Here is a 24258-nt window from a genome sequence, read left to right as displayed (position 1 = left end):
AAGTAACTTCTTACTGACAAATTTTAATGGAAAAGCTGTATAAAAGAAGTGGCAACCTGCAATTTAGATGTTCTTATGTTCAGAATATGGCTATATCAGAGAAAAATGTTGAAAAGTCTCACTTCTTTTTTCTTTTAATTTTTTAAATTTTATTATGTTATGTTAATCACCATACATTACATCATTAGTTTTTGATGTAGTGTTCCATGATTCATTGTCTGCATATAACACCCAGTGCTCCATTCAGTATGTGCCCTCTTTAATACCCATCACCAGGCTAACCCATCCCCCCCCAACCCAGGAAAGTCTCACTTTAATAGGTAAAGGAAGAACACGTATGACAGAAAATAAACACTGCTAAGAATACTTTAATCCTAGACTTTAGGTTTTTACCTTTACATCAACTCCAGGAATGTAAAAAACTGTCGTTTCTAAGTCACTAGACTTTGTCTGTAGAGATGATGGCACTTTCTTGCCAGTCATTAAATGGGTGGTAGAAGCATAATTAGTTTGAAACTTCTTCTTTTTTGAAGGAGAATCTTGATCTAAACTCCTGGAACTTCTATCATAACTCCTATAAATAGAGAAATGATTTTTATCTTGTAAAAAAAGGCATTTATCTCCTTTTATTTAAAATCAAACTTTTACTTATACAGTAAGTGGAATGTAATCCTTCATTAATAAAGTTGAAAAAGGAAAGCTCATTAGTGCCCGCTGCTAACCTGGCTAACACTGTCATGGATGATGTTCATGTTGTGTGCTCTGCACCTACATAGGGCAGCCACCTTTAGGCTCTTCTGAGGTCACAGGTGTTTCACATGAACTTATTAGGTTGAACCAAATGAAATTGCCCTTTACATAGGCAAAACCAGCTGAATATAAGCAATGTATTATAATGAATTAACATGCTTTTTATCATTACTACTACATTTGTAGGAATTTAACTGCTTGAGTGTCTTTTTATCTTCTCATTTTATAAAACCCTCCTTAGACAAAAAGACAATCTAAGTCTTTTTTTAAAAAAAAAGTAATCTCTATACCCAACATGGGGCTCAAACTCACAATCCTGAGGATCAAGAGTCCCATGGTCTACCAACTGAGCCTGCCAGGTGCCCATAAAAATCTTTTATTATGAAAAATTTCAAACATGCAAAAAGTAAACAGAATGGTAAACTGTGAACCCCTATGGCTCTATCTCCCAGCTTCAACAATTGTCAGCATTCTGCCCCCTTTTTTAATTGACATTTCCACCCACTTCCCATCTATCCTCTCAATTATTATTTTCTTTAGCTCTTTTTTAGATTAGGAAAGAAAAGCAAACGTTCAAAGAAAAAATAATCTAATCTTAAGCCTCTTTATACCACCACTTTTTCAATGATGGAGACAAATGGTAAAGCGGCAGTTATACCCTGAAGCACATTCCACTATACTGAGAGCTCTTTGTCCCCCAGTTTCCCAATCTTGCTTTTTTTCTGAATTCATCAAAATTCTGAATAACCAAGATATCTCTGAGCACTGCACTGTTCTTTAAAACAGAAATGTGCACAATACAAGAACAGAGACTGAGAAATATGGGCTTATTTAAAGGAGAATAACAAAGATACAACTCTTTTAATTGCTAGAATCTAAAGCAGAAATGCATTTCTAGTTGCCAGAAAACTTTATAGGCTTGTTTATTTGTTTATTTTTTATTTTTTAATTTTTTTAAAGATTTTATTTATTCATTTGAGACACAGACCACAGAGAGAGAGAGAGCATGAGCAGGAAGAGAGGCAGAGGGAGAGGGAGAAGCAGGTTCCCCACTGAGCCAGAAGCCAGATGTGGGCCTCGATCCCAGGACCCCGGGATCATGACCTGAGCTGAAGGCAGAAGCTTAACCATGTGAGCCACCCAGGTGCCCCTATACACTTGTTTAAAGAAACAGTATGTTATACAAATAACCACTCAAACTTACAACTATGATTAAATCCACTCTTTATATCTGTATTTTGGGACATGGGTGAAAAGGTTCTTTGTAATTCAGTGATATATCAATAATATTTCTAACAAATGAAGTTACATGTATCCTTTTCTGACCAATTTCTTACCTTCTCAAGCTTATATCGTCATGTTCTTGCAGAAGGGTAGTTGGGTGGAGCACACATTTTCCACTATCAATTTCGACTCGTATATCAAGTTCAAAATCAATATTTCTCTCTGTAGCAGTGCCACTGAGACTTCGGTTGACTGGAGTTGTGGGCCAGCGTTCTGTAAATAGTTGATGAACAGCAGCAAAGCCTGTTGCTTTTTTACGAGATGTATGTCTAGAGAAAGAACAATTGATCGTTACATTGTATTAAATTGGAAGAATTTCCAACAACCTATTTCCCAATATATTATGTCAGCAACAGTCTGTAAATAAATTTTACCCATTTTACAAATTCATACATAGTACTCAACTAGCTCATACTAATTTAAGTTTTTCCTAAGTTTGATGGAGTTACATTTTATTCAACAACCATGCACTCAGTAACTATTATGTGCCAGGTGATGTGCTAGGTGTTGAGGACACAGGCATAATCACTGCTATTAAGGGAGTCTGAATATCAGTGTATGAACTATAGTCTACATATTTGAGGAGATTTCATTTTTGAAAATTGTAAAATGCTATTTTCCTGATTTTATTAAAAGAACGAAGAATAAGGAAAGAAAAAAGTAATGCCATGTGGAGCTAAATTACATTAGTAAACCATGGCTATGTCTCTTAGTCTCACTCTGGCTAGGTATATTAAAATTTTTTTCTGTAAAATTTAAGTTATACATAATGTTTTAAAGTTCAGTTCTAGACTCTGAAATGTTACCTATGGGTCTCAAAATAAAAAGGTCACTTACGAGGGTTTCCTGTAAATATAAAACCTTTCCCTCTCATGGTCTTCATCCTTTTCATCCTTCTCAGAATCTTCACTAGTAGAAGACAAACTGTCATCCCGTCGGCCCTCTTCAGGTTGGAAAGGAATGCCTGATGAATAGCCTCCTGGAGTTTTGGGAGAACTGAACACGGAATATGATCCTTCACTATTCGAGGAGTAATGGGATGGACCTTCAATGGTTACTGACAAAAGGTCCAGTTCTGTTTCCTCTGGAAACTGTACAAAGAGAAGACATGGATCAGGTTCATATTACACATCTCTTCTTAATTAAAAAAAGAAAAAGAAAAAAAATATATGTGTAAACATTTAAAGTCCTCTCAGAGTTGAATTTCCTCACTCTGACTAAAAGAAAGTCATATGAAATGGAACACCAAGAAAGGAAGCAGGTCTTAACCACAGAAAGTCACACTACTGACATACTAAAAATTAGAGTGAAATTTTACATTATATAAGCTTATATCAGCCTGTTAATTAGTACATACTGTGTAATTCTTTAAGCATAAGTTAAACATGCTGTGGAGACAAAGCAAATAATGTTGATCAACTGTAAATCAGAAGGGCAAGAGAGCAATTAGTGATGGAAGAGTACGCAGTGTCCGTACAGAAAGTACTTCATGATTCTGGAGATTCTGGATGCTTTTTATAGATAGCTTTTAAAAATGAGTCCCTAATTGGCTGTAGACAGATGTGCCAGTCATTATGTAATTAAAGATATCAAACTTAAGAATACTATTTTTTAAAGTTAATAGTTTTTTATAAACACTATGTCACTGAGAATTGCACCAGGAGGCCCCTGTATTTAAGGAGATCAAAAAAGAAACAACAATAACAACAACAACACTTCCTATGATCTAATTTGTATTCCCACTTTTGAGAGTTGCTTAAATACCCTTTGAAAATGTGATAAGCCTTTGTAAAGTGTTATGCGCAAGGTAATGTAATTTACTGACGCTATTAGATACAACAAAATTAGATACACGAAAATGGAGTACTGTAATAAAAATTTCAAACATGCAGAATTCAGCTTTTCCTCACTTTTTATAATATACATGTTATTTAGTAAATAAGTAAAAGATTTTACATATCAGAACATCTTTAAAATTTACATTTTTAAAAGTAAGAATCTGTTTTATGTTTATATATATATTTTATATTTATTTTTGTTTAATCTTTGTTTTATATTTATTTTACATTTAACCATGCCTTAATGATCTATTTTATAATTTGTGATTTTTATATACTATTTTTTACAAATGGCATACACTATTTAAAAATAGGACTTGAACCAATTCAAATATTAATGCCTTTAAGAATTACTTAATCATTTCAAAATATACACATAAATCAAATCATTAGTTTTACATCTGAAACTGCTATGATGTTGTATGTCTCAATAAAAAAAATTGGATGGGGAAAAATCAATTAGGAGAATCCCTCAATTCAATTCTGTAAATGATTTATTTCCAAGTTCGTTTTTAGAAAAAAAGGACATGTTTATCAAGCTCCCTATAATCTCATAGTTCTAAAACAAAATTCAGTTTGACTACATTCAGTGTAACTATGGGATATGTACTCAAACTATAGCTTAAGAGGGCAGGGAAGCAAAATGTACGTGGAGTAAGTGCCAGTTTGTAACGTAACTTGACAGAAAATTCCTAGACAAAGATTTATATACCTAGTGTACAGATCTATTTTTAAAATTTAATTTTACTTTCATGACTTATATTTAGGGAAAATATACAGTTCATAAAAATGTTAATTCAACTTATAAGTCCTTGTGTAGCACATTTTCCATACTGTTTTGAACATAATTTTTAAATGGATTGTTTTTATAAATGTATGTTTTATATGCATACAGTGACTCCAAAGAAATAACATTCAATGATTGATCTGTTGTTCTGTGAGAAGTTTGATTCTAGTTTCTGTTAGTTAAAATTCTTTTTTTAAAGAAAAGATTCATTTTGTGGTTGAATGTAGAGAAAAGAGATTCACATAGGGATTAGCAAATAACTAATAAATAGCAGTTTTTGACTTACGATTTGGTTAATCTGGTAAGCTGATTTAGTCTTTAATTTTGGAGATTCAATAATTAATATCATACAAAGAAATATAGAACTAAAGTATATTCATGCAAGAGCTTATAAAACATACATGATGAAAAAGAATTCAAACAATCTTAAAGCTTTATGTAAAATACTTTTGATGTCTGAGTTTAGTATAAAATGAGAGGAAGACATTTTGAAAGCAGATTTTCAGGGTGGTTAATTAGTTTTAAAGCAAAATTTATGTTGTTCTTAATAAGTACCTGAAAATACCCTTCCCCAGGACAGCTGGATTGTGGCGTACTTCCCCATATTGTTTTTTTCAACTTAATTAAAATAATAAGAAAATATATAAAAACTCATGAAAAATAAAAAGACAAGTTTAAAAGCAAAGAAACATTCAAAAAAACAAAATAAACATGTTAACGTAAATTTTTACATATATAAAATTAAATATAACTTTTAAGCTGACCTTTTGACTTCTGGTTTCTGCTATTACCTCTATATATTCTGAACTAAAATACATAATAAGATAAATACATAAAGTATAAACATTCCACATTTACACTTGTGTAAAAGACCTAGTTTAATGTGGACTCATACTTGAAAGGAAAATTATTCAACAAAGTCTTTCCACCTAAGAGCAAGCAGTATGGAATCTTTATTCTAGGTGCAAAACACAAACATGAGCAGCACGGCTCTCAAATGATAGCATAGAGGCAGTGTCCTGCTGTTTGGTAATTTAAAGACACTTCACCCATCACAATTAGCACTTTCATTGTAGGAATTCGTATTTTGAAACTGTGTAACTACTATAATTTCATAATTACTAAAAACTCTTTGGTACTGTGTATTTCTAACAAATAATCTCTCTCTTACTGTATCTTGGATATTGAAAGTTACTCTGGGTCCTGGAGATGCTGCATCCACACGGATTTCAGGGAGCTCCTCAGTTTCTCCCATTCGAGAACTGGAAGTAAAATATAAAGTTATAAAACAATAATAATAGTCTTTTTTAAAAAAAGTGCCTGGACTTAATGAAAGTCTAGCAAATGACAGTAAATTCTAAATATTTCTAAATATTTACCTTATCCAAGGATTAAATTTTTGGTATCCCATTTCTGAATCTTTAGCATCCCATAAAAAAAAAAGAACACTGAATATTTTAATTAACATGAGATTTTCTAAAACTAAACCATATTAAAAAATTTATACTTCTTACTTTAAGTGCTCATTAATTAGTAAGACAGTATTTTTCTCTAATATGTAGAATGTACTTCTTTACTAAAAAGTACACAATGATTCTGGTATAATTACGATAGAGGAATTCCTCAAACTTTTTAGTTTGACAGTATCCATTATTACCAGTATTTGACTAATATGTTTCATTTTTGCTCCCTTATGTAATTTCCCCAATTAGAACATAATAAATTAGTGGAACTTCATAAAGGAGTCAGCAATTTTATTACTTGTTTCAGTAGTAGAAATATATATTACCTTGCCCTTTCCATTCGTTTAAGAGGAGGTCTTCCAGAAGCAGAAATGCTTTTTGAACGGCTATAACTTGGTTTGTAACCCAAACCCCACTTATCCTTTAGAGAAGCAGCCTAATGAAATGGGAGAGGAAGAATGACTTTAGACAATTGTTTATGTCATAATATCTGACTACAGATAAAATATTCTATTAAACAAAATAGTATGTTTCCCCAGGTCAATAACATGTTACTTTAAATCTGACTTTAAATGTCACTTAACAGTATATAGATGGATCAAAGTAGAGCAGGACTCTGCTACTTTTCAGTCCTAATGTCAATTAGAAGGGCTGTAAAATGAAAATACAATTCACTGTCTGGCCTGAGAGAGAAAAGAAAAAGATTGGGAGCAGGCATGAGGGGTACAGAAATAAGGTGAGAAGAAAGGAAACAAAAAGGAAAGAAAGGCAAAAGAAAATGAGAATTAAAAGGAAAGATTCTGAGAGAAAGCTGGGTGGTGGGAGGAGGTGAAAGGGAGAACAGAGGAGAGCTGGAGGCAGAGAGGGAGAGGCTGGGGTGGGGAGGCCATCGATCATCTCAAGTACCACCCACGGGCACCCCTGCCATGGCACTCCATTACAGGAAAGGAAAGGAAGGGGTGACCTCAACACTCTACTTGTCTCCAAATCCCTCTTCTCCAAAGGTGTAGTTGGGGGCTGGAAAATGAAAAGATTCCAAGACAATGGAGATTTGGAATGCAAGAGGACTGAGGGGGAAGTGAGGGGGGAAAGACAGATGAGATACATGTTAAGAACACTGATAAAACTTCGAGAATTTCCCTAATTCTCTCTACCTAGATTTTATTTTTAACAGTCAGTTACCAAGTATAAACTACCTTATAAATAGTACATAAGCAGTATTTTAATTCTATTGTATGATTGTTAGGTATATAGTAACAAAAATTTTAAACACAGACTTATGCATTACAGATCATCACTATCCATTTATTACCATCAGAAGCCAGTGATGAATAACTCATACTGGATTTTATCTTAAATTTGAATAAATAATTTAGAACGGTATTCAAACTAGGGTGTCTGGGAGTTGGGGGTGATCAAGAAAGTTTAAGCCAATGAACCCTGGATCCCTGCAACCTTTCCCCCCTTCCTCTGGCCCAACCAGCTCTGATTTAATGTTTTTTATGTATTAGGGTGCCATCAAAAAATGGAGGGTTCTGTTGATTATTTAAAAAAAATAAGGTTAAGAACCTATCTTTTTTGAAAAAAGTAGTTTTTCCACTAACAAGACCACCTTGATCCAAGGAAACCTACCTCCATTTAAATACATTTTAGAACTATTTTCTACTATATGTTTACAGAATATCTATCTATGTATTTATTTCACTTGTTCAGCAATTGGACTAAATCCCAAAAAATGTGGTAGGAAATGGGGTCAAAGATAAATAACTTGTTATTTATGAGACTCATTCTAGTTAGGACAACTAAATGTGCAAAGAAAAGAGAATGAAGTGCTGAGAGTACATAGTGGTTGAGAGGTAAAGTCAGCTGTGGAAAATGGGACAGGAGTAGAATGGGCATCTCAAAAGACTCATACTGAGATACAGACTGAAAAGAAAGTGTGATTTTATGAAAGGTGGACAAAAGACAGTGGCTAAGGACAGACTGTAGAGTCCCACTGTTTGGGTTTAATCTTGGCTCCACCAAGATTGACGGCTGTATAACCTTGGTCAAATTACTAGACTTCTCTCTGTCTCAGTTTCCTCATTTTCAAAATGGGGAAAAAAATACAAGCTACCTCATATGGCTATTGTAAAGATTTAATGGGTTGTTAAATGGAAAGTGCTTTAAACAGTGCCTAGTACATAGTGGATATGAGATGCACAAATCAAGTGGTATTATCACCAGCAAGGGAGAAAGAAAGAGAACTTCAGTATGGTCACAAAGTTTCATAAAGTAAAAAATAAAAGAATGGTCTACTCCAATAATAAAATTCTTCTTAAATGTTGACTCACTCGCATACTGGACCTCCGTAATTTCTTACGAACGTCTCTTCGAATATCATTCACAGCAACAGATTCTAACTGTTGATAACGCTGAATTTCCTGGTTTATGGTTCCTTCACTTGCACCTAATTTTCTGGATGCAAAACAAATATGGCAATTAGTGTAAAGAGGTAACAGAGTAAGAATGATTTATATTTGCTCCACAGAACATCAAAGATTATATATGGACAGGCCAAAATCCTCCATAACTTTTAACACCTTGGTGATCTCATTTATAAATTAAGGGGTTATACTAGCCCAAATCCAGTTTTCTCCATATTTAAAATTCTATGATTCTATTATTAAAAAATATTATATTAAAAATCATTACACATACTTAAGATCACTTACTAAACTGTAAAAAAACTCTCTGATATTTTAGGAAATGGCTTTCTCACCTCTGCATTAAGAATCTCTATGACAACTTCATGAAAGCTATGGACCCACTCTGCAGAATAATGTCTGTATGTAAAATTCTACATAAATTTAAGCCTCAGGTACAATTTAAAGGGAGGAAGTATATTTTGCTTCAAGTCATTTTTAACCCCTGAGAGCAAAACTCAAACTGTAATGTAAGTCAACAGGAAAATGTGAGTCACTGTATTGTCATTAATTTACAGACCAGTTTTTAGGTAATACCTATCATTGTACAAAATGCACATATTTGTCTAGAGTCCCTGAATGCAAAACCTCTAACACAGGTGGTGTATGAAGATTAGAAAAGATGTACTGAATCATTGAACACTACATTAAAAACTAATGATGTATTATAGGTTGGCTAACTGAACATAAAAAAAAAAAGTATATTCCAGAAATACCAATGTTAGCAAAAGACTAACACATATGTTAACATACACATGTGAAGTTACATGTAGGTGTATATATATATGTAAAGATATGTATATGTGATACAAAGTCTGTCATAAACTGCCCAGAAATGGGGAGTTGCAATGAGTGCTGCACCAGGACTTCAAGCCTAACTTAATCACTAATGAATGTATGATCTCAGGCAAGTTATCAAACTCTACTGGACCTTGGTGATCTCATTTATAAATTAAAGGGGTTGTACTAGCCCAAATCCAGTTTTCTCCATATTTAAAATTCTATGATTTTATTATTTAAAAATATTGTATTATATTAAAAATCATTACACATACTTAAGATCATCTATTACTTTGGCCTGTTCATTCAGTTCTCTGATATCCACTATACGCTTCATAATTTTTCTTCCTCTAAGTTCTCCTGGCTGGCTACAAGATGCTCCTTGTCTTCGATAATCTACAGCTTCCTGAAAAATCAAAAGCATGTCTGTCAATACCATCCTCAGGTCACATAGGCAAATCTATACTATCACAAAAATAACACCTTAAATCAAAGGAAGCATGCAAGAATCAAAGCCATCTATATCAAGTAAGATGATTGGAATTCTCCAGTGATTCAAATCCCTTTATTTTCACAAGGAATCTATGTAGTTGCTACCTACGTTTCCCCATGAGTGAGCTCTGCATGCTTTCAAATGGGACTGGCTAGATTGAGGGGAGCCCCACATCTCTGGGTCACACAGATACTCTGCAGGAACAGAATAGCGCTGATTTGGGGGCGTCAGGCCTAGCAGGTGATTTACAAGTCGCTGACCAAAGGTGAGCTTGTGGCCATCTCCACTTACTGAACTTCCATCTGAACTCTAAATGATAAACAGTAACATTAATTTTTTAAAAATTTCTTTCTAAAAACAAGACTATTTCATGAAACAATAGTTAAAAGATACTTAAATTTTTTTTAAACCAATACCAGAACAAAAGTAGAGAGTAATTTGCCTTTTAACTACCAAATAATTTATACTATATACAGTATGGAGGGAAATACATCTTTTTAAATGTATACTTTATTTTGTGTGCATGCACTTTGCTTTTCAGATTCATTTTTTAGCACCTTTATTGAGATATAATCCACATGTCATAAAATTCACCCATTTAAAATGTAAAATTCAGTGGTTTTGAGTATATTCACAAAGTTGTACAACTGTCACCACAATCTGTTTAGAACATTTTCACCACCCCAAATGAAACATCATAACTAACAGCAGTCTTTCTCCATTCCCCATCCCTGACTCTCCCAGCCCTCAGCAACCACTAATGTACTGTATGTATCTACAGGTTTGCTTGCACTTTGCTTTTAATGTTAGTACATTACTTGCAGGTTAAGGCACAAGTTTGTTGACAGTTATTATGAAAACTGTCAATGAAAAGACAATATTATGAAAATAAAAAACAACATTATAAAATATAGACCCAGGGAACCACCACTCTCTCCCTTCCTCTACAATTATCAACTACAATATAATAAATAACATTAAGTCAATCTTTTCCTTGTCTCAGGGTAAAGGCCAGTCCAGAAAAGTCTAACAGTGAGTTTACTTACAGTATGGATAGTGGGAGACATAGTATCAACTTCATCCTCATCTGACAGATCAGCTATGTTCACTGAATTTAGATCAGCAATATCATCTATGTCCTCCTCTCCTGTCAGGGTCGTAAGGGTATTGCCCAGAGCATTAAGTCTTTTGCCAATGTTAGGATCCATGTGGACATCGATCCCACACATTTTCCATAAAACATTGAGTGTCCATGTTCCAGCACTACTACTTTCTGTTTAAATAAAGAGAAGTGGCATTTTTGGTAAGTCTTGAGTTCAGAAATTTAACTCAAACTAATATTTAAGGAATAAAGTGGATGATGGCCTTGTGTAACAACTAATGTCTCTCACAGCTAGGTCTGGGATTGATTTCCCTTTGCAGAGTGTGCATCTCTTGTTCCCTCTGTGCAGGACCCTTCTTTCTCCTGTGAACTATGGATTCTCTCTTCTCCCTGCTCCCGAACTGATCTACCCTCCCATGGCTGTAGTGGGAATTGCCATGACCCTCACTCATTAGTCAGAATTAGATAAGTAGGCCAGGTGAGAGTCAAAGTTGGGAAACTGAAACCCTTCCCTGGAGTTCAGAAAACAATGGTCCCTCTCTAATAATTGAGGGTGGGGAAATGAGGCTCATGAGCTGATGGCAGCCATGTCTCCTGCCGTGTGTAATGAGGAGATTAGCAGTATGAAGAAAATGAAGCAGCCAGAGAGGAGCAAAGAGCCCTGGTGGCAGTTGAAATCTTGGATCCAGGAGTTCCTGAGGGCCCCTAAATTGATCTAGTTCCTTATCTTCACTGAGATAGCCATTCCTAAGTTTAACTGTGATCTGTACATTCCTTTTAATAAACTCCCCCCTTCTGGTTAAGCTAGTTTGTGTGCCTTGTCGTCACTTATAAACCAGAGTCCTGACAGACTTTTATGTGGCCTTTCTCCACATATGTATGTGTTTACCTCAGTCATCACCCTTTCCTTCTAACATTACTCCTGGAAATTTCTTTTTTTTTTTTTTTAAAGATTTTTATTTATTTATTTGACAGAGAGAGAGACAGTGAGAGAAGGAACACAAGCAGGGGGAGTGGAAGAGGGAGAAGCAGGCTTCCCGTTGAGCAGGGAGCCCGATGTGAGGCTGGATCCTAGGACCCTGGGACCATGACCTGAACCGAAGGCAGATGCTTAATGACTGAGCCACCCATGTGCCCCACTCCTGGAAATTTCTTAAACTCTTCTTCAGTTCTCTGTCAGTGGGACTGTTGGCCTTGCTACTTTCTGACACAATTTACTTAGGATGAGAACCAAGGCTAGGCTTGGGGAGGACAACAGGAAATAGTAAGGAGAAAAAGGAAATCTACTAACTTTAATCAGCTTCTACTCGCACTGACATTTTAAGAGCCCTTAAATAAATATCTTCCTTTAGCTTACCCTTACTTTATACCAAGTAAAATCAAAATCACTAAAAATTTACATTAGATAGGTTATAACTTCCAGAGTTATCTCCTAAACAGTTTTCTAAGATTTTTTTCCTTTCTAATCCTTGGAAGTGTCTTTCTTGCTCACAAAAATTCAGTGGCTCTCCCACTGTCAACCAAATTAAGTCCAGACTCCTTAATTTGAGATTTAACATTTTTCCCATATTATTTTTTACATAACTCTGTTCCACCCAGTCTGGACAACTCTAACTAGACACCCTTTTCATAGCATAACTAATATTCTGTCTGCCTGAATTTTCTGACCCATACCCTTCCAGTTTCTGCTTCAGAAACAATTTTATCTGTTAAGTCCCTATTCAAATGCTTGTTAAATATTAAAAGAAGCTTTCTCTGGGCCGCATGGGTGGCTAGTCAGTTAAGTGTCTGCCTTCGGCTCAAGTCCTGATCCCAGGGTACTGGGATCAAGCTTGCCTTCGGGCTCCCCAGTCTGTGGGGAGCCTGCTTCTCCCTCTGCCTCTGCATCTTTCTTTCTCTGACTCTCATGTCTCTCTCTCTCTCACGAATAAATACAATCTTAAAAAAAAAAAGATTTCTCTAGTCCTAGTATCCTTCCAAATTTGGAATTTTTCTTTCCCCTCAGTAGATTTCAGAAGCAATTAGAATTTCATATTTTTTTGAACTTACCACTTATTATAGCTTAGTCATGCTGCAGAGCCTCAACTACATTAGAATTTAAATTTATAGAGTAGAAAGTATATCTTATTCGTATTTGTCTTTCCCAAAACTTTTTGCAATATATCAGCAAGTGTCTAATAAATAATTGTTAAATAAATAAAAATATGTTAATATTAAAAATAGTTTTAAAATCAGGGAACACTGGATGAGTTTAGTTAAAAGACACTCTTAATGTTAATATAAAGGCTATATATGTCTGTGTATATATGTGTATTTACATATATATGTATAAAAAGGCAGAATTCTAACTTATATATGTAAAAAAGGTAATACCAGTCATGAACTTACCAGCAGCTGCTTGTCCTGTAGTCCTAGAACATACTTCATAGGTGCCATCTGGAACTACACCTGCATAAAAATCACCCCAAAAATAGTTTTCAATAAAATTATGGTTGTGAGCATCCTTTCTTGATTAAAACACTTCAGAGTGTAGGGATAGAGGGTACATACCTTAATATCATAAAAGCCATCTATGAAAAACCCACAGCGAATATCATTCTCAATGGGGAAAAACTGAGAACTTTTCTCCTAAGGTCAGGAACATGGCAGGGATGTCCACTATCATCACTGCTATTCAACATAGTATTAGAAGTTCTAGCCACAGCAATCAGACAACAAAAAGAAATCAAAGGCATCTGAATTGGCAAAGAAGAGGTCAAACTCTCACTCTTTGCAGATGATACGATACTTTATGTGGAAAACCTAAGACTCCACCCCAAAACTGCTAGAACTCATACAGGAATTCAGTAAAGTGGCAGGATATAAAATCAATGCACAGAAATCAGTTGCATTTCTATACACCAACAACAAGACAGAAGAAAGAGAAATTAAGGAGTCGATCCCATTTATGATTGCACCCCAAACCATAAGATACCTAGGAATAAATCTAACCAAAGAGGCAAAGAATCTGTACTCAGAAAACTATAGAATACTCATAAAAGAAATTGAAGAAGACACTAAGAAATGGAAAAATGTTCTATGCTTATGGATTGGAAGAACAAAGATTGTGAAAATGTCTATGCTACCTAGAGCAATCTATATATTTAATGCAATCCCTATCAAAATACCATACACTTTTTTCAAAGAAATGGAACAAATAATCCTAAAATTTCTATGGAACCAGAAAAGACCCCGAATAGCCAGAAGAATGTTGAAAAACAAAAGCAACGCTGGTGGCATCACAATTCTGGACCTCAAGTTCTATTACAAAGCTGTAATCATCAAGACAGTATCGTACTGGCACAAAAACAGACACATAGATCAAGGGAACAGAATAGAGAGCCCAGAAATGGACCCTCAATTCTATGGTCAACTAATCTTTGACAAAGCAGGAAAGAATGTCCAATGGAAAAAAGACAGTCTGTTCAATAAATGGTGTTGGGAAAATTGGACAGCCACATGCAGAAGAATGAAACTGGACCATTTTCTTCCTCCTAACACAAAAATAGACTCAAGATGGATAAAAGACCTAAATATGAGACAGGAATTCATCAAAATCCTTGAGGAGAACACAGGCAGCAACCTCTTCAACCTCAGACACAGCCACTTCTTCTTTCACACATTGCCAAAGGCGAGGGAAGCAAGGGCAAAAATGAACTATTGGGACTTAATCAAGATAAAAAGCTTTTGCACAGCAAAAGAAACAGTCAACCAAACCAAAAGACAACCGACAGAATGGGAGAAGATATTTGCAAATGACATAACAGATAAAGGGCTAGTATCCAAAATCTATAAAGAACTTCTTAAACTCAACACCCAAAGAACAAATGATCCAATCAAGAAATGGGCAGAAGACATGAACAGACTTTTTTCCAAAGAAGACATCCAAATGGCCAACAGACACATGAAAAAGTGCTCAACATCACTCGGCATCAGGGAAATCCAAATCAAAACCTCAATGAGATACCACCTCAGACCAGTCAGAATGGCTAAAATTAACAAGTCAGGAAATGAGAGATGTTGGCGGGGATGCGGAGAAAGGGGACCCCTCCTACACTGTTGGGGGGTTATAGCAGCAATGTTCACAATAGCCAAGCTATGGAAAGAGCCTAGATGTCCATCAACAGATGAATGGATAAAGAAGACGTGGGGTGTGCGTGTATATATGTATACATGTATATATGTATATAGACACACACACACAATGGAATATTATGCAGCCATCAAAAAACCCCGAAATCTTGCCATTTGCAATGACATGGATGGAATTAGAGGGTACTGTGCTAAGTGAAATAAGTCAATCAGAGAAAGACAAGTATAATATGATCATATGATCTCACCGATATGAGGAATTCGAGAACCAAGACAGAGGATCATAGGGGAAGAGAGGAAAAAATGAAACAAGATGAAACCAGAGAGGGAGACAAACCATAAGAGACTCTTAATCTCAGGAAACAAACTGAGGGTTGCTGGAGTGGTGGGGGGGTGGGAGGAATGGGGGCCTGGGTGATGGACATCGGGGAGGGTATGTGCTATGGTGAGCGCTGTGAATTGTGTAAGACTGATGAATCACAGACCTATACCTCTGAAACAAATAATACATTATATATTAAAAAAAAAAGAGAAGATAGTAGGAAGGGAAAAATGAAGGGGGGAATTGGAGGGGGAGATGAACTGAGAGACTATGGACTCTGAGAAACAAACTGAGGGTTTTAGAGGGGTGGGGGGTGGGGGGATGGGTTAGCCCAGTGATGGGTATTAAGGAGGGCATGTATTGCATGGAGCACTGGGTGTTATATACAAACAATGAATCATGGATCACTACATCAAAAACTAATGATGTAATGTATAGTGACTAACATAACCTAATAAGATAAAATTAAAAAAAATTATGCTTGTGATTAAATAATGTAATGTTTCACCCAAAGACTATTATCTAAATATAAACAGAATCACTAGCCTCTTTAGGCTTCAATTTCTAGTCTGCAGAATGAAACATCTACCTTAGATGACTCGTAATATTCCATATCTCAACATTTTTTATTTTATGCTTTTAAGAATTTAACTGCAGCTTTATCTTTACATTCTGCATGTGACAATACCCGGCCAACGCTGAAGCTCTAGTTTCTAGATGGTATGACAATTTGTGCCATCATGTAAATGGCGCTTTGAGAATGCAAATGATTTAAAAAATAATTTTCTGTTAATAAGAACTTCCACATTTAGGTCACAGACAGGATTTATCAGCCTTGTCTTTTCATGGATCTTTTTTTTTTTAAAGATTTCATTTATTTACTTGACAAAGAGAGAAACAGCGAGAGAATGAGCACGAGCAGGGGAAGTAGGAGAGGGAGAAGCAGGCTCCCCGCTGAGCAGGGAGCCCAATGTGGGGCTTGATCCCAGTACCCTGGGACCATGACCTGAGCCAAAGGCAGATGCTTAACGACTGAGCCACCCAGGCGCCCCTCATGGATCATTTTATGAGAAAAAAAAATGACTGACTACCATGATGTCAGTCTCATACAATTACTCTCTTAAGGTCATGGGCTTATCCTCAGAACATATCTAACTTTAACTCTGAAATATTTACTATCACTTAGCTTTAATCTGATAACTTCAACTTCAAAAAAAAAGAGGTGAACTAAATCAACAATTTTAAACAGTAAAGGGACATACCACCTTTGAAACAACTTTTCAAAAAAGTAAAGTCTAAGGACAGGGTTAAGACTCTCAGTAATCCTTCATAGAAACCAAATTTCGATCTAAACCTGGCAGTACATAAATCTTAAATGAAATGTCCTTTTGCAATTCATTCTGTATCCTAAGTGGATATTCAAATGTTACTCAAATCTGAGCTGCAGAAATACTATAACTTATTTTGGGAGAAAGAGTCTATTAAGCAATAATATTATGTGGGTTTTTAAAAGATAATGCCAATAACTTTAAAATCTAAATTATATTTTTGAACCATATGGTACCTGTGCTTCGTATATAAATTACAGAATATTAGAAAACTAGATCTTGTCTCAGCATAAAAGATTGCCCAATTCACCTTTACAGTCTTGGGGTTACAAATCAGAACAAAAGGAACTTGGATAACTCTTTCAAATCTAAGAATGCTAGAATGAAAAGAAAACCCTCTGAAATTTGAGTAACATAATGGAGACAAATGAAAAGTAGTAAATAAAAGAGGGATAGAAAACTTTCAGGACTTCCAATTCCAAGGAGTGTCAGAGAATTTTTAAAAATTAAGTTTAAAAAAATTATATAAATTCATATATTACAGAGCCATGATGAATTGAAAAGGAATATTAAGATTTTTAGGAGTAGATCCAAATCCTCAAAATGAGGAGAAGGCAATCAACTAGCCTCTTCCCTGTTGTGCCCATGGTCTCTGAGTCAGAAACAGAATGCCGAGTTGGATCAACCATTAGTCTGAATTCAGGATAGCAATTTTCCTGCTCTTTCGACCTAATGTTACCCAGGTGTTAACATAGAGCTTGGAGTCTTTCAAACTTCTTCTACACCGCCCCCCCCGCCCCCGCCATGCTACAGTTTCAAACTTTTAATGGTTTATATAAATTTTTTTTAAAGATTTATTTTTTTTTATTTTACAGACAGCAAGAGAGGGAACAACACAAGCAGGGGGAGTGGTAGAGGGAGAAGCAGGCTTCCCGCTGAGCAGGGACCCCGATGCGGGGCTCGATCCCAGGAGCTGGGATCATGACCTGAGCCGAAGGCAGACGCTTAATGACTGAGCCACCCAGATGCCCCTGGTTTATATAATTTTTATAAATAAATGTTAGTGAAGATTCTGATCTTTTCTATCTACTTATATGGTCCTTTGAATTCTATCTACAGATTGTCCTTTCTAATTTTTACTTCATTTCCTAGAAAACATTATCACCCTATAGAGGCAATTCCACTGAGCCATCTTTTTTCTAGGGCCTGATTTTAAAATGATCTGTTAAAAAAAAAAAATCCTACAGCATAACTCTACTGTTTTTGTTTCTCTACCCTAATTCAGACCTTTTTGTCAAAAATATTTAATGTCATTTATATTCTATTTATTATTACTAATAAAAACTAATTTGCCACTGTTATAATTTAGAATACTTATATTAATAAAACAACCACTCAACTCTTCTGCTTCCTTCCCAAGACACCAAACAAAAAGCATGTTATAAAAACAAGTCATTTAGTATCCTACAAAACCTAAAATAAACCATGATTATTACAATTATCAGCATATTAGTATTCTACTTAGTTGGTATAATATACATTGAGGTAGAGTTATTGTTTATATATTTTTAATACGTTTTTGATTTTGATTCAGAGGCATATTTCTCAGGCATTTTCCCTTTATAATAAACTATTAAGGAAATGGTATAAATTCTCTCTGCTTCCAAATATATTTATCCATTTTAATGATTATAAAAAAGGCAAAGGTCATCTTATTACAAATCAGTAATTTAAATTTATTTTAAGAAAAAAACAGACAAAAGAGTTATAGTGACTTTTAAAAATATATATAACAACTGTATAAAAGCTTATTTGTAAAGATTTCTGATGAAGGCTATTTTTGTTCTTGTGGATAGTGGATATTAAGCATAAGTACTTTGATATCAAGTCTTCTTAGTAACCTCAAGTATTTCACAGAAGTTCCAGCATTTCACCTATGAATTATCTAAGTAAGAAGCAGTCAAAAACAGAATTTCACCTATAATTTTATCTAAGTTTTAATCAAAATGGAATGCCAAAACTTCAATTTTTGATATAAAAATAATGAAAAGTTTTCTTGTTCTTTAAAGAAGACCTAGAACTGGAAAGAAGATTTTCTTCCAGTGGAGAAGGGAAAACACTGCATAAACAACAGCAAACCACCTTTTGTAAAGTTAAGTATTAATTTTGGTTTAGAGATTGGCTGAGGAATTTTAGTTAGCAACCTTTAATTCCTCAAATGTAGTTTTTCTTTATTAGAAGATCAATGATGATTTATTAACTCTGCTATAATATTTTAAAATATATTATTATATTAAATAAAAATAAACCCATATACCTTCAAATATATTAAAATAAAAATAAACCCATATACCTTCGAAACTGTATATAAACACAGCTTTAGTTACACCTAGCCTTGAGTATTATGGAATCAGAGGAATTCACACAAGTTACACACTGTAGCTTACAAATTTAGACACATGAATTTATTCATATCAATATTATTTTATGGCTAGAGTTCCTGTTCCTGGTTATCTACAACCTGTTGTTCTATGTTATATGATGAACTGGATCCTGCACATTTATCACTTCCTTTGAAGATCCCCACAGAGCAAAGATGCTTTATCTGGTCATTCATTAATCAATTATAGGAAAAAATCAGGTAGTAAACGAATCTTCAAATGTTAGACTGTCAAGAAGAATGCCTAGTTGATTCACTTACCAAAACTACAGAAAGCTGTAGTGTTTCACAAATATGACCTCCCTTTAACTAAAAATAGCCCTGATTTCAGAAAGTCCAATAACATTCCTATAGCTAAGCATCCTATGGTTTTACAAATGAAGACACTGTTTTTGTTTTTTTTTATTAAAAAAATTCTAAACCTCATGCAGAAAATAAAAGACACTCACAGGCATTCATCACTAGATCGCCACGAATTTCTGGTTTCCAGTCATCCCACGACGTCTCAAAGCCATCAGCAAAACGAATACAAAAGTTTTTGAAATGCCCTTTACTAACCAGAGATTCTGAAGAACAAGCAGTGATGAGAGTACTTTCAATGGTCAATACTAAAGCAGAACCAATGTCAAGGTCTCCAGTGTGATTAGACTGCAAAATATATTAAAAAATAAGACAAAAGATAGAATGTTTTAAATTTGGAAATTCTCACAGGATTCATAGGAAAAAAAGTTTAGAAAAAGTCAAGACTAGAAATCTTCATTAAAAAGCAGCTTAGAAAGATGTCTACTTTTAAAAATTAAATTGTTGAAGTGAATACATTTGCCATGTGCATCTTTTTTATTATTGTTCAATTAGCCAACATATAGTACATCATTTGCTTTTGATGTAGTGTTTAATGACTCATTAGTTGCATATAACACCCAGTGCTCATCACAACACGTGCCCTCCTTAATACCCATCATCTGGTTACCCCATCCCTCCACCCTTCTCCCTTCTATAACACTCAGTTTGTTTCCCGGAGTCCAGAGTATCTCATGGTTTGTCTCCCTCTCTGATTTCTTCCCATTCAGTTTTCCCTCCCTTACCCTGTGGTCCTCCACGCTATTCCTTATGTTCAACATATGAGTGAAACCATATAATTGTCCTCATCTTTTTTTTTTAAACTCGCAAAAGGTAGGGGTGCCTGCATGGTTGAGTCGGTTAAGCGTCTGACTCTTGATTCCGGTGCAGGTCATGATCTCAGGGTCGTGGGATCAAGCCCCAGGTGGGGCTCTGAGCTCAGTGGGGAGTCTGCTTGAGATTCTCTTCCTCTCCCTCTGCCCCTCCCCCACTCACATGCATGTGCTCTCTCTCAAATAAATAAATAAATCTTAAAAAAGCTCACAAAAGTTAATTATCTCGTTTTGGGGGGCTTTTTGTTTTGTTTTGTTTTTAGAGAGAGAGAGAGAGAGAGCACAAGCAGGTGAGGGGGAGAGGGAGAGAATCTTAAGCAGGCTCCATTTGGCACTGAGCCCCAGCAGGGCTCCACATGAGTCTCCATGTGGGGTTTGATCTCACTACCCCGAGATCATGACCTGACCTGAAATCAACAGTCCAACACTTAACTGAGCCACCGAGGTGCCCCTAATCATCTAGTTTTCTATCTCAAGCTTCTGTTTTAGCCACCTTTGGTGTATATGGCTTTCCTGTGCTCTGTCCATAATGCCATTAAAAAATCACCATTTTTCAACTCCTGAGGCATAAATATACTACATGTTGCCAATGATCGATCCAGAGTTTTTCTTCACAATGTCTTGCTAAACAAATACTAAAAGTTAAATTCATTCAACAACTGGTTACAGGTTAAGGTAAATTTTAACAGTAAAACAGACCTCTGTATTTGATATAATTGTAACCTCTTAGGCCTGATAGGGGTTTATAGCCCTTTTTTGTCTCATATGCGTGTCCATAAATTATGAAAATTCTTGCTTCATCTGGCATACATAACTTGGAAGTTTCATTACCATTAAATATTGCAGCTTAAAGGCATTTTGAAATCCCCTACCCTATTTTAGATGAGACTATTGAACATTATTAAACAGTATTCTTTATTTTTAATTTTTTTCTTTTTAGATTTATTTATTTGAGAGAGAGAGACAGAGATAGTGAGAGAGAGCACAGTGGGGAGGAGAGGGAGAAGCAGGCTCCCCGCAGAGCAAGGAGCCCGATGCGGGCCTCAATTCCAGGACCCCAGGATCATGACCTGAGCCAAAGGCAGTCGCTTAACCGACTGAGCCATCCAGGCACCCCTCTTAAACAGTATTCTTAAATGTTTTTTTGCTTCTACTTTATTAACAAGTGTATGCCAAAGACTTTTTTGCTAAAAAACAAAACAATAAAAATATTCTGGGGGTGCCTGGGTGGCTCAGTCAGTTGGGCAGCTGCCTTCGGCTCAGGTCATGATCCTGGGGTCCTGGGATCGAGCCCCACATCAGGCTCCCTACTCAGTGGGAGAGCTTGCTTCTCCCTCTCCCTCTGCCTGCCACTCTACCTACTTGTGCTCTCTATCTCTCTGTCAAATAAATAAATAAAATCTTAAAAAAAAATCTGAAAACTAAGCTGCTTATTTTTCAAGGTAAAAATTAAGATTTATCAGATGGGTATCAATCTCATCACAATTCTGTGGCAGAGTGCTTCAGAGCAAAGTCTCATGAGATTCATATGTAATACACTGTGGATGAATAATGGCTGAAGGAACCCAGTCTTACTTGCTATTTACTAAACTCAAGTTATAAACTGTTAATATGAAAAAATTATTATACTCCATATACAAAGAAATGGTTAGTAGAATATTATACTCTTAATCTTGGACTATGATTTTTTGTACCTGTGCAGTATTTGTGATGGGCAGACATATTCCCAGATCATTCACAGTGAGCTGGAGGAAGAGAGTCCCAAAGGCCTGGGCTGATGTTTGCTGGATACCTGGTAGCATATCTACTACTTCCTTTGTAGCCATATGAATATCTTTATGTAAAGCCATTCGTTGTTCATTCCAGTTGTCATAGGCAGCCTTATAATTCAGCCAAAATAGCACAGCTTTTTATAATTAAGGCAGGGTGGAAAGAAAATTAAAATCAAAGCTGTAAAGCTAGAAGGCAAGTAAAACTCAGTAGCTTCAAAATCTAGCTGGTTAATAAAAATTACTCCCATGAGAAAATTATAGCATTAGAATTAGAAAGGATCTAAGAGGATACAGTCAATTTGACAAATGAAAGCAGGCAACTGCATAACGGCAGAAAGAAGAAAATATTCCAGGTCCATTTGTTCATTTAACAAATTATTTGTGAAATGCCTATTAGATGCTATGCACTAGGATGCAATAAGAATGAAATGAAAACAGAACATGGTCCCTGACCTTGTAGAGCTTACTGTTACTACTGTTAAAAATTCTTGAAGGAGAGGTACATAACAGTAGGAGTATATACTAAGAAGATAGGACCTACAAAGAGAGGCCAAGACATCTGAGTCTGTAACAAGAATGGAACCTTATGGAAAACCCTCATTTAATGCAGTGTACAGAGGAGGAGCCTAAAGAGGAGATAAAATGAAGGGGCTAGGGAAGCAGAAGGAAAAGTGTCACGGACACAAAGAGTAAAAAGTATTTTAAGGAGTTGTTGAAAGCTGATGAGAGGTTAGTTAGATGTGAAATGAAAAAAAGTGCACGGAATTTAGCAAAATAAAACATTATCTATAACACTGCCAAAAGAATAGTTTTCTAACAAACTTATTACCAGCCAATGCCTACCACCAATTTAAATCTTAAATGGCTTCAAAAATGGTTCTTCATTACTTCTACAATTCTAATGTATATGCCCAATATACATTAATTAGACCCTATCTATCTGTTCAGTCTTATTTCCTATTATTTATGAAAGCTCCTACATGTTTTAGATCTCTGTGTTAATATATATATTCATTCATATTCCCTCTCATTTGGTAAATATTTATTTAGTTCTTACTATAAGCTAAGCACTATTCTAGACCTTCAGATACAAAGGTAAATAAGACTAGCTTCATCTCCTTGTCTCCCTGGTGAACTCCTAACTCCAAGTCAAATCTGAAGAATTACTTTCTCCTCTAAAAAGCACAGGCAAACTTAGAAGCTCCCTCAGATATGAGAACAGGTATCTCTAACTCCTCTCTTTAGTATACTTGGCTTTCTTCCACTGGACTGAGAGGTCCTTGAGGGCAGGGAATCCTGTTTTCTGTATTTGTATTCCACTTCCAGACAGTAAATGTTTACAGAATGAATGAATAAAGACAGTGCCAAAACAAATGAGTGTATTAGTTTCTGAAACCAAAAAACTTAGTATTAAAATTAAAATTCTGAATCAGACATCCTATATATCCATGTAGAAAAGCAAATGACTTTAAAAAGAAGTAACTTTAAAAACTGAAAGGAATAAGCAAAACACTTGTTTTGGATGCTCACATTTCAGCTTTAGGAGACTATTTAGCTGTCAAGCATTTACAATAGTAAACTACAGATGGTTTTTATCCAACATTGCCAAAACATTTCTAAATCGAACAAGATAGTGTTAACGGACTTTATCTTACCTCTATCAAAGGCCACAGGCTGTGCATAAACAATTGGTCTATTCAAGGTAATAAGCACAGCTTCTCTATCTGAAGAACCACTGATTTCTTCTCGGAGGGCATTTCTTAATCCAATTCTGGTTTTAAAATAGGCAACTTGATGAAAATCAGAACCAGCTTCTTCATAAACCTAAAATAAAATTAAACGCTCAATAAAACCAAGTAATGGAAAATGTTTTGACAAAAAACCTAAAAGTTTTAACACCATTAATGGTATTATTCATCAAAAGAACTATCATATATTTTTCTCAATTTTATTTGTCAATGATATATTCCTTATATTCTGTACCATAAACACCTGAAATTAATACATAACATTAACGGGTAAATAAGAAGTAAATATGAAGTCATACATAAAGTTGTAGAAAAGCTAGGATGAGGTCCATATTTTTTTTATTATGTTATGTTAATCACCATACATTACATCATTAGTTTTT

The 24258-nt window shown here is 35.2% G+C and overlaps 1 protein-coding gene across 10 annotated transcripts in view; it reads right to left on the bottom strand.

The window, feature by feature from the left end:
- BLTP1 (bridge-like lipid transfer protein family member 1) overlaps nucleotides 1-24258 on the bottom strand; it is a 207764-nt gene that overhangs the window by 29173 nt on the left and 154333 nt on the right. For 7 of the 10 annotated variants that reach the window (XR_012378024.1, XM_073892215.1, XM_073892217.1 and 4 more), the window contains 14 exons: nucleotides 23783-23951; nucleotides 22050-22261; nucleotides 19633-19831; nucleotides 13351-13410; nucleotides 10907-11133; nucleotides 9969-10169; nucleotides 9643-9773; nucleotides 8456-8579; nucleotides 6449-6558; nucleotides 5831-5921; nucleotides 5215-5277; nucleotides 2872-3125; nucleotides 2088-2303; nucleotides 394-574 (listed from right to left, as the gene is read on the bottom strand). Coding sequence is in view for 9 of the 10 variants with exons in the window: in XM_073892215.1 (XP_073748316.1) it covers nucleotides 394-574; nucleotides 2088-2303; nucleotides 2872-3125; nucleotides 5215-5277; nucleotides 5831-5921; nucleotides 6449-6558; nucleotides 8456-8579; nucleotides 9643-9773; nucleotides 9969-10169; nucleotides 10907-11133; nucleotides 13351-13410; nucleotides 19633-19831; nucleotides 22050-22261; nucleotides 23783-23951 (2238 nt within the window). In the remaining variant the exon portion in view is untranslated. The remainder of the gene's footprint in view (nucleotides 1-393; nucleotides 575-2087; nucleotides 2304-2871; nucleotides 3126-5214; nucleotides 5278-5830; nucleotides 5922-6448; nucleotides 6559-8455; nucleotides 8580-9642; nucleotides 9774-9968; nucleotides 10170-10906; nucleotides 11134-13350; nucleotides 13411-19632; nucleotides 19832-22049; nucleotides 22262-23782; nucleotides 23952-24258) is intronic. The other 3 variants (XM_073892219.1, XM_073892222.1, XM_073892224.1) reach the window with 3 other exon arrangements.

The sequence above is a fragment of the Callorhinus ursinus genome, unplaced genomic scaffold, assembly GCF_003265705.2.
Source record: "Callorhinus ursinus isolate GAN/ISIS: 27379988/994484 unplaced genomic scaffold, GSC_fseal_2.0 scaffold4, whole genome shotgun sequence".
Taxonomy (NCBI): domain Eukaryota; kingdom Metazoa; phylum Chordata; class Mammalia; order Carnivora; family Otariidae; genus Callorhinus; species Callorhinus ursinus.
Note: the sequence above shows the minus strand (reverse complement) of the source record. Positions and strands in the feature narration are given on the sequence as shown.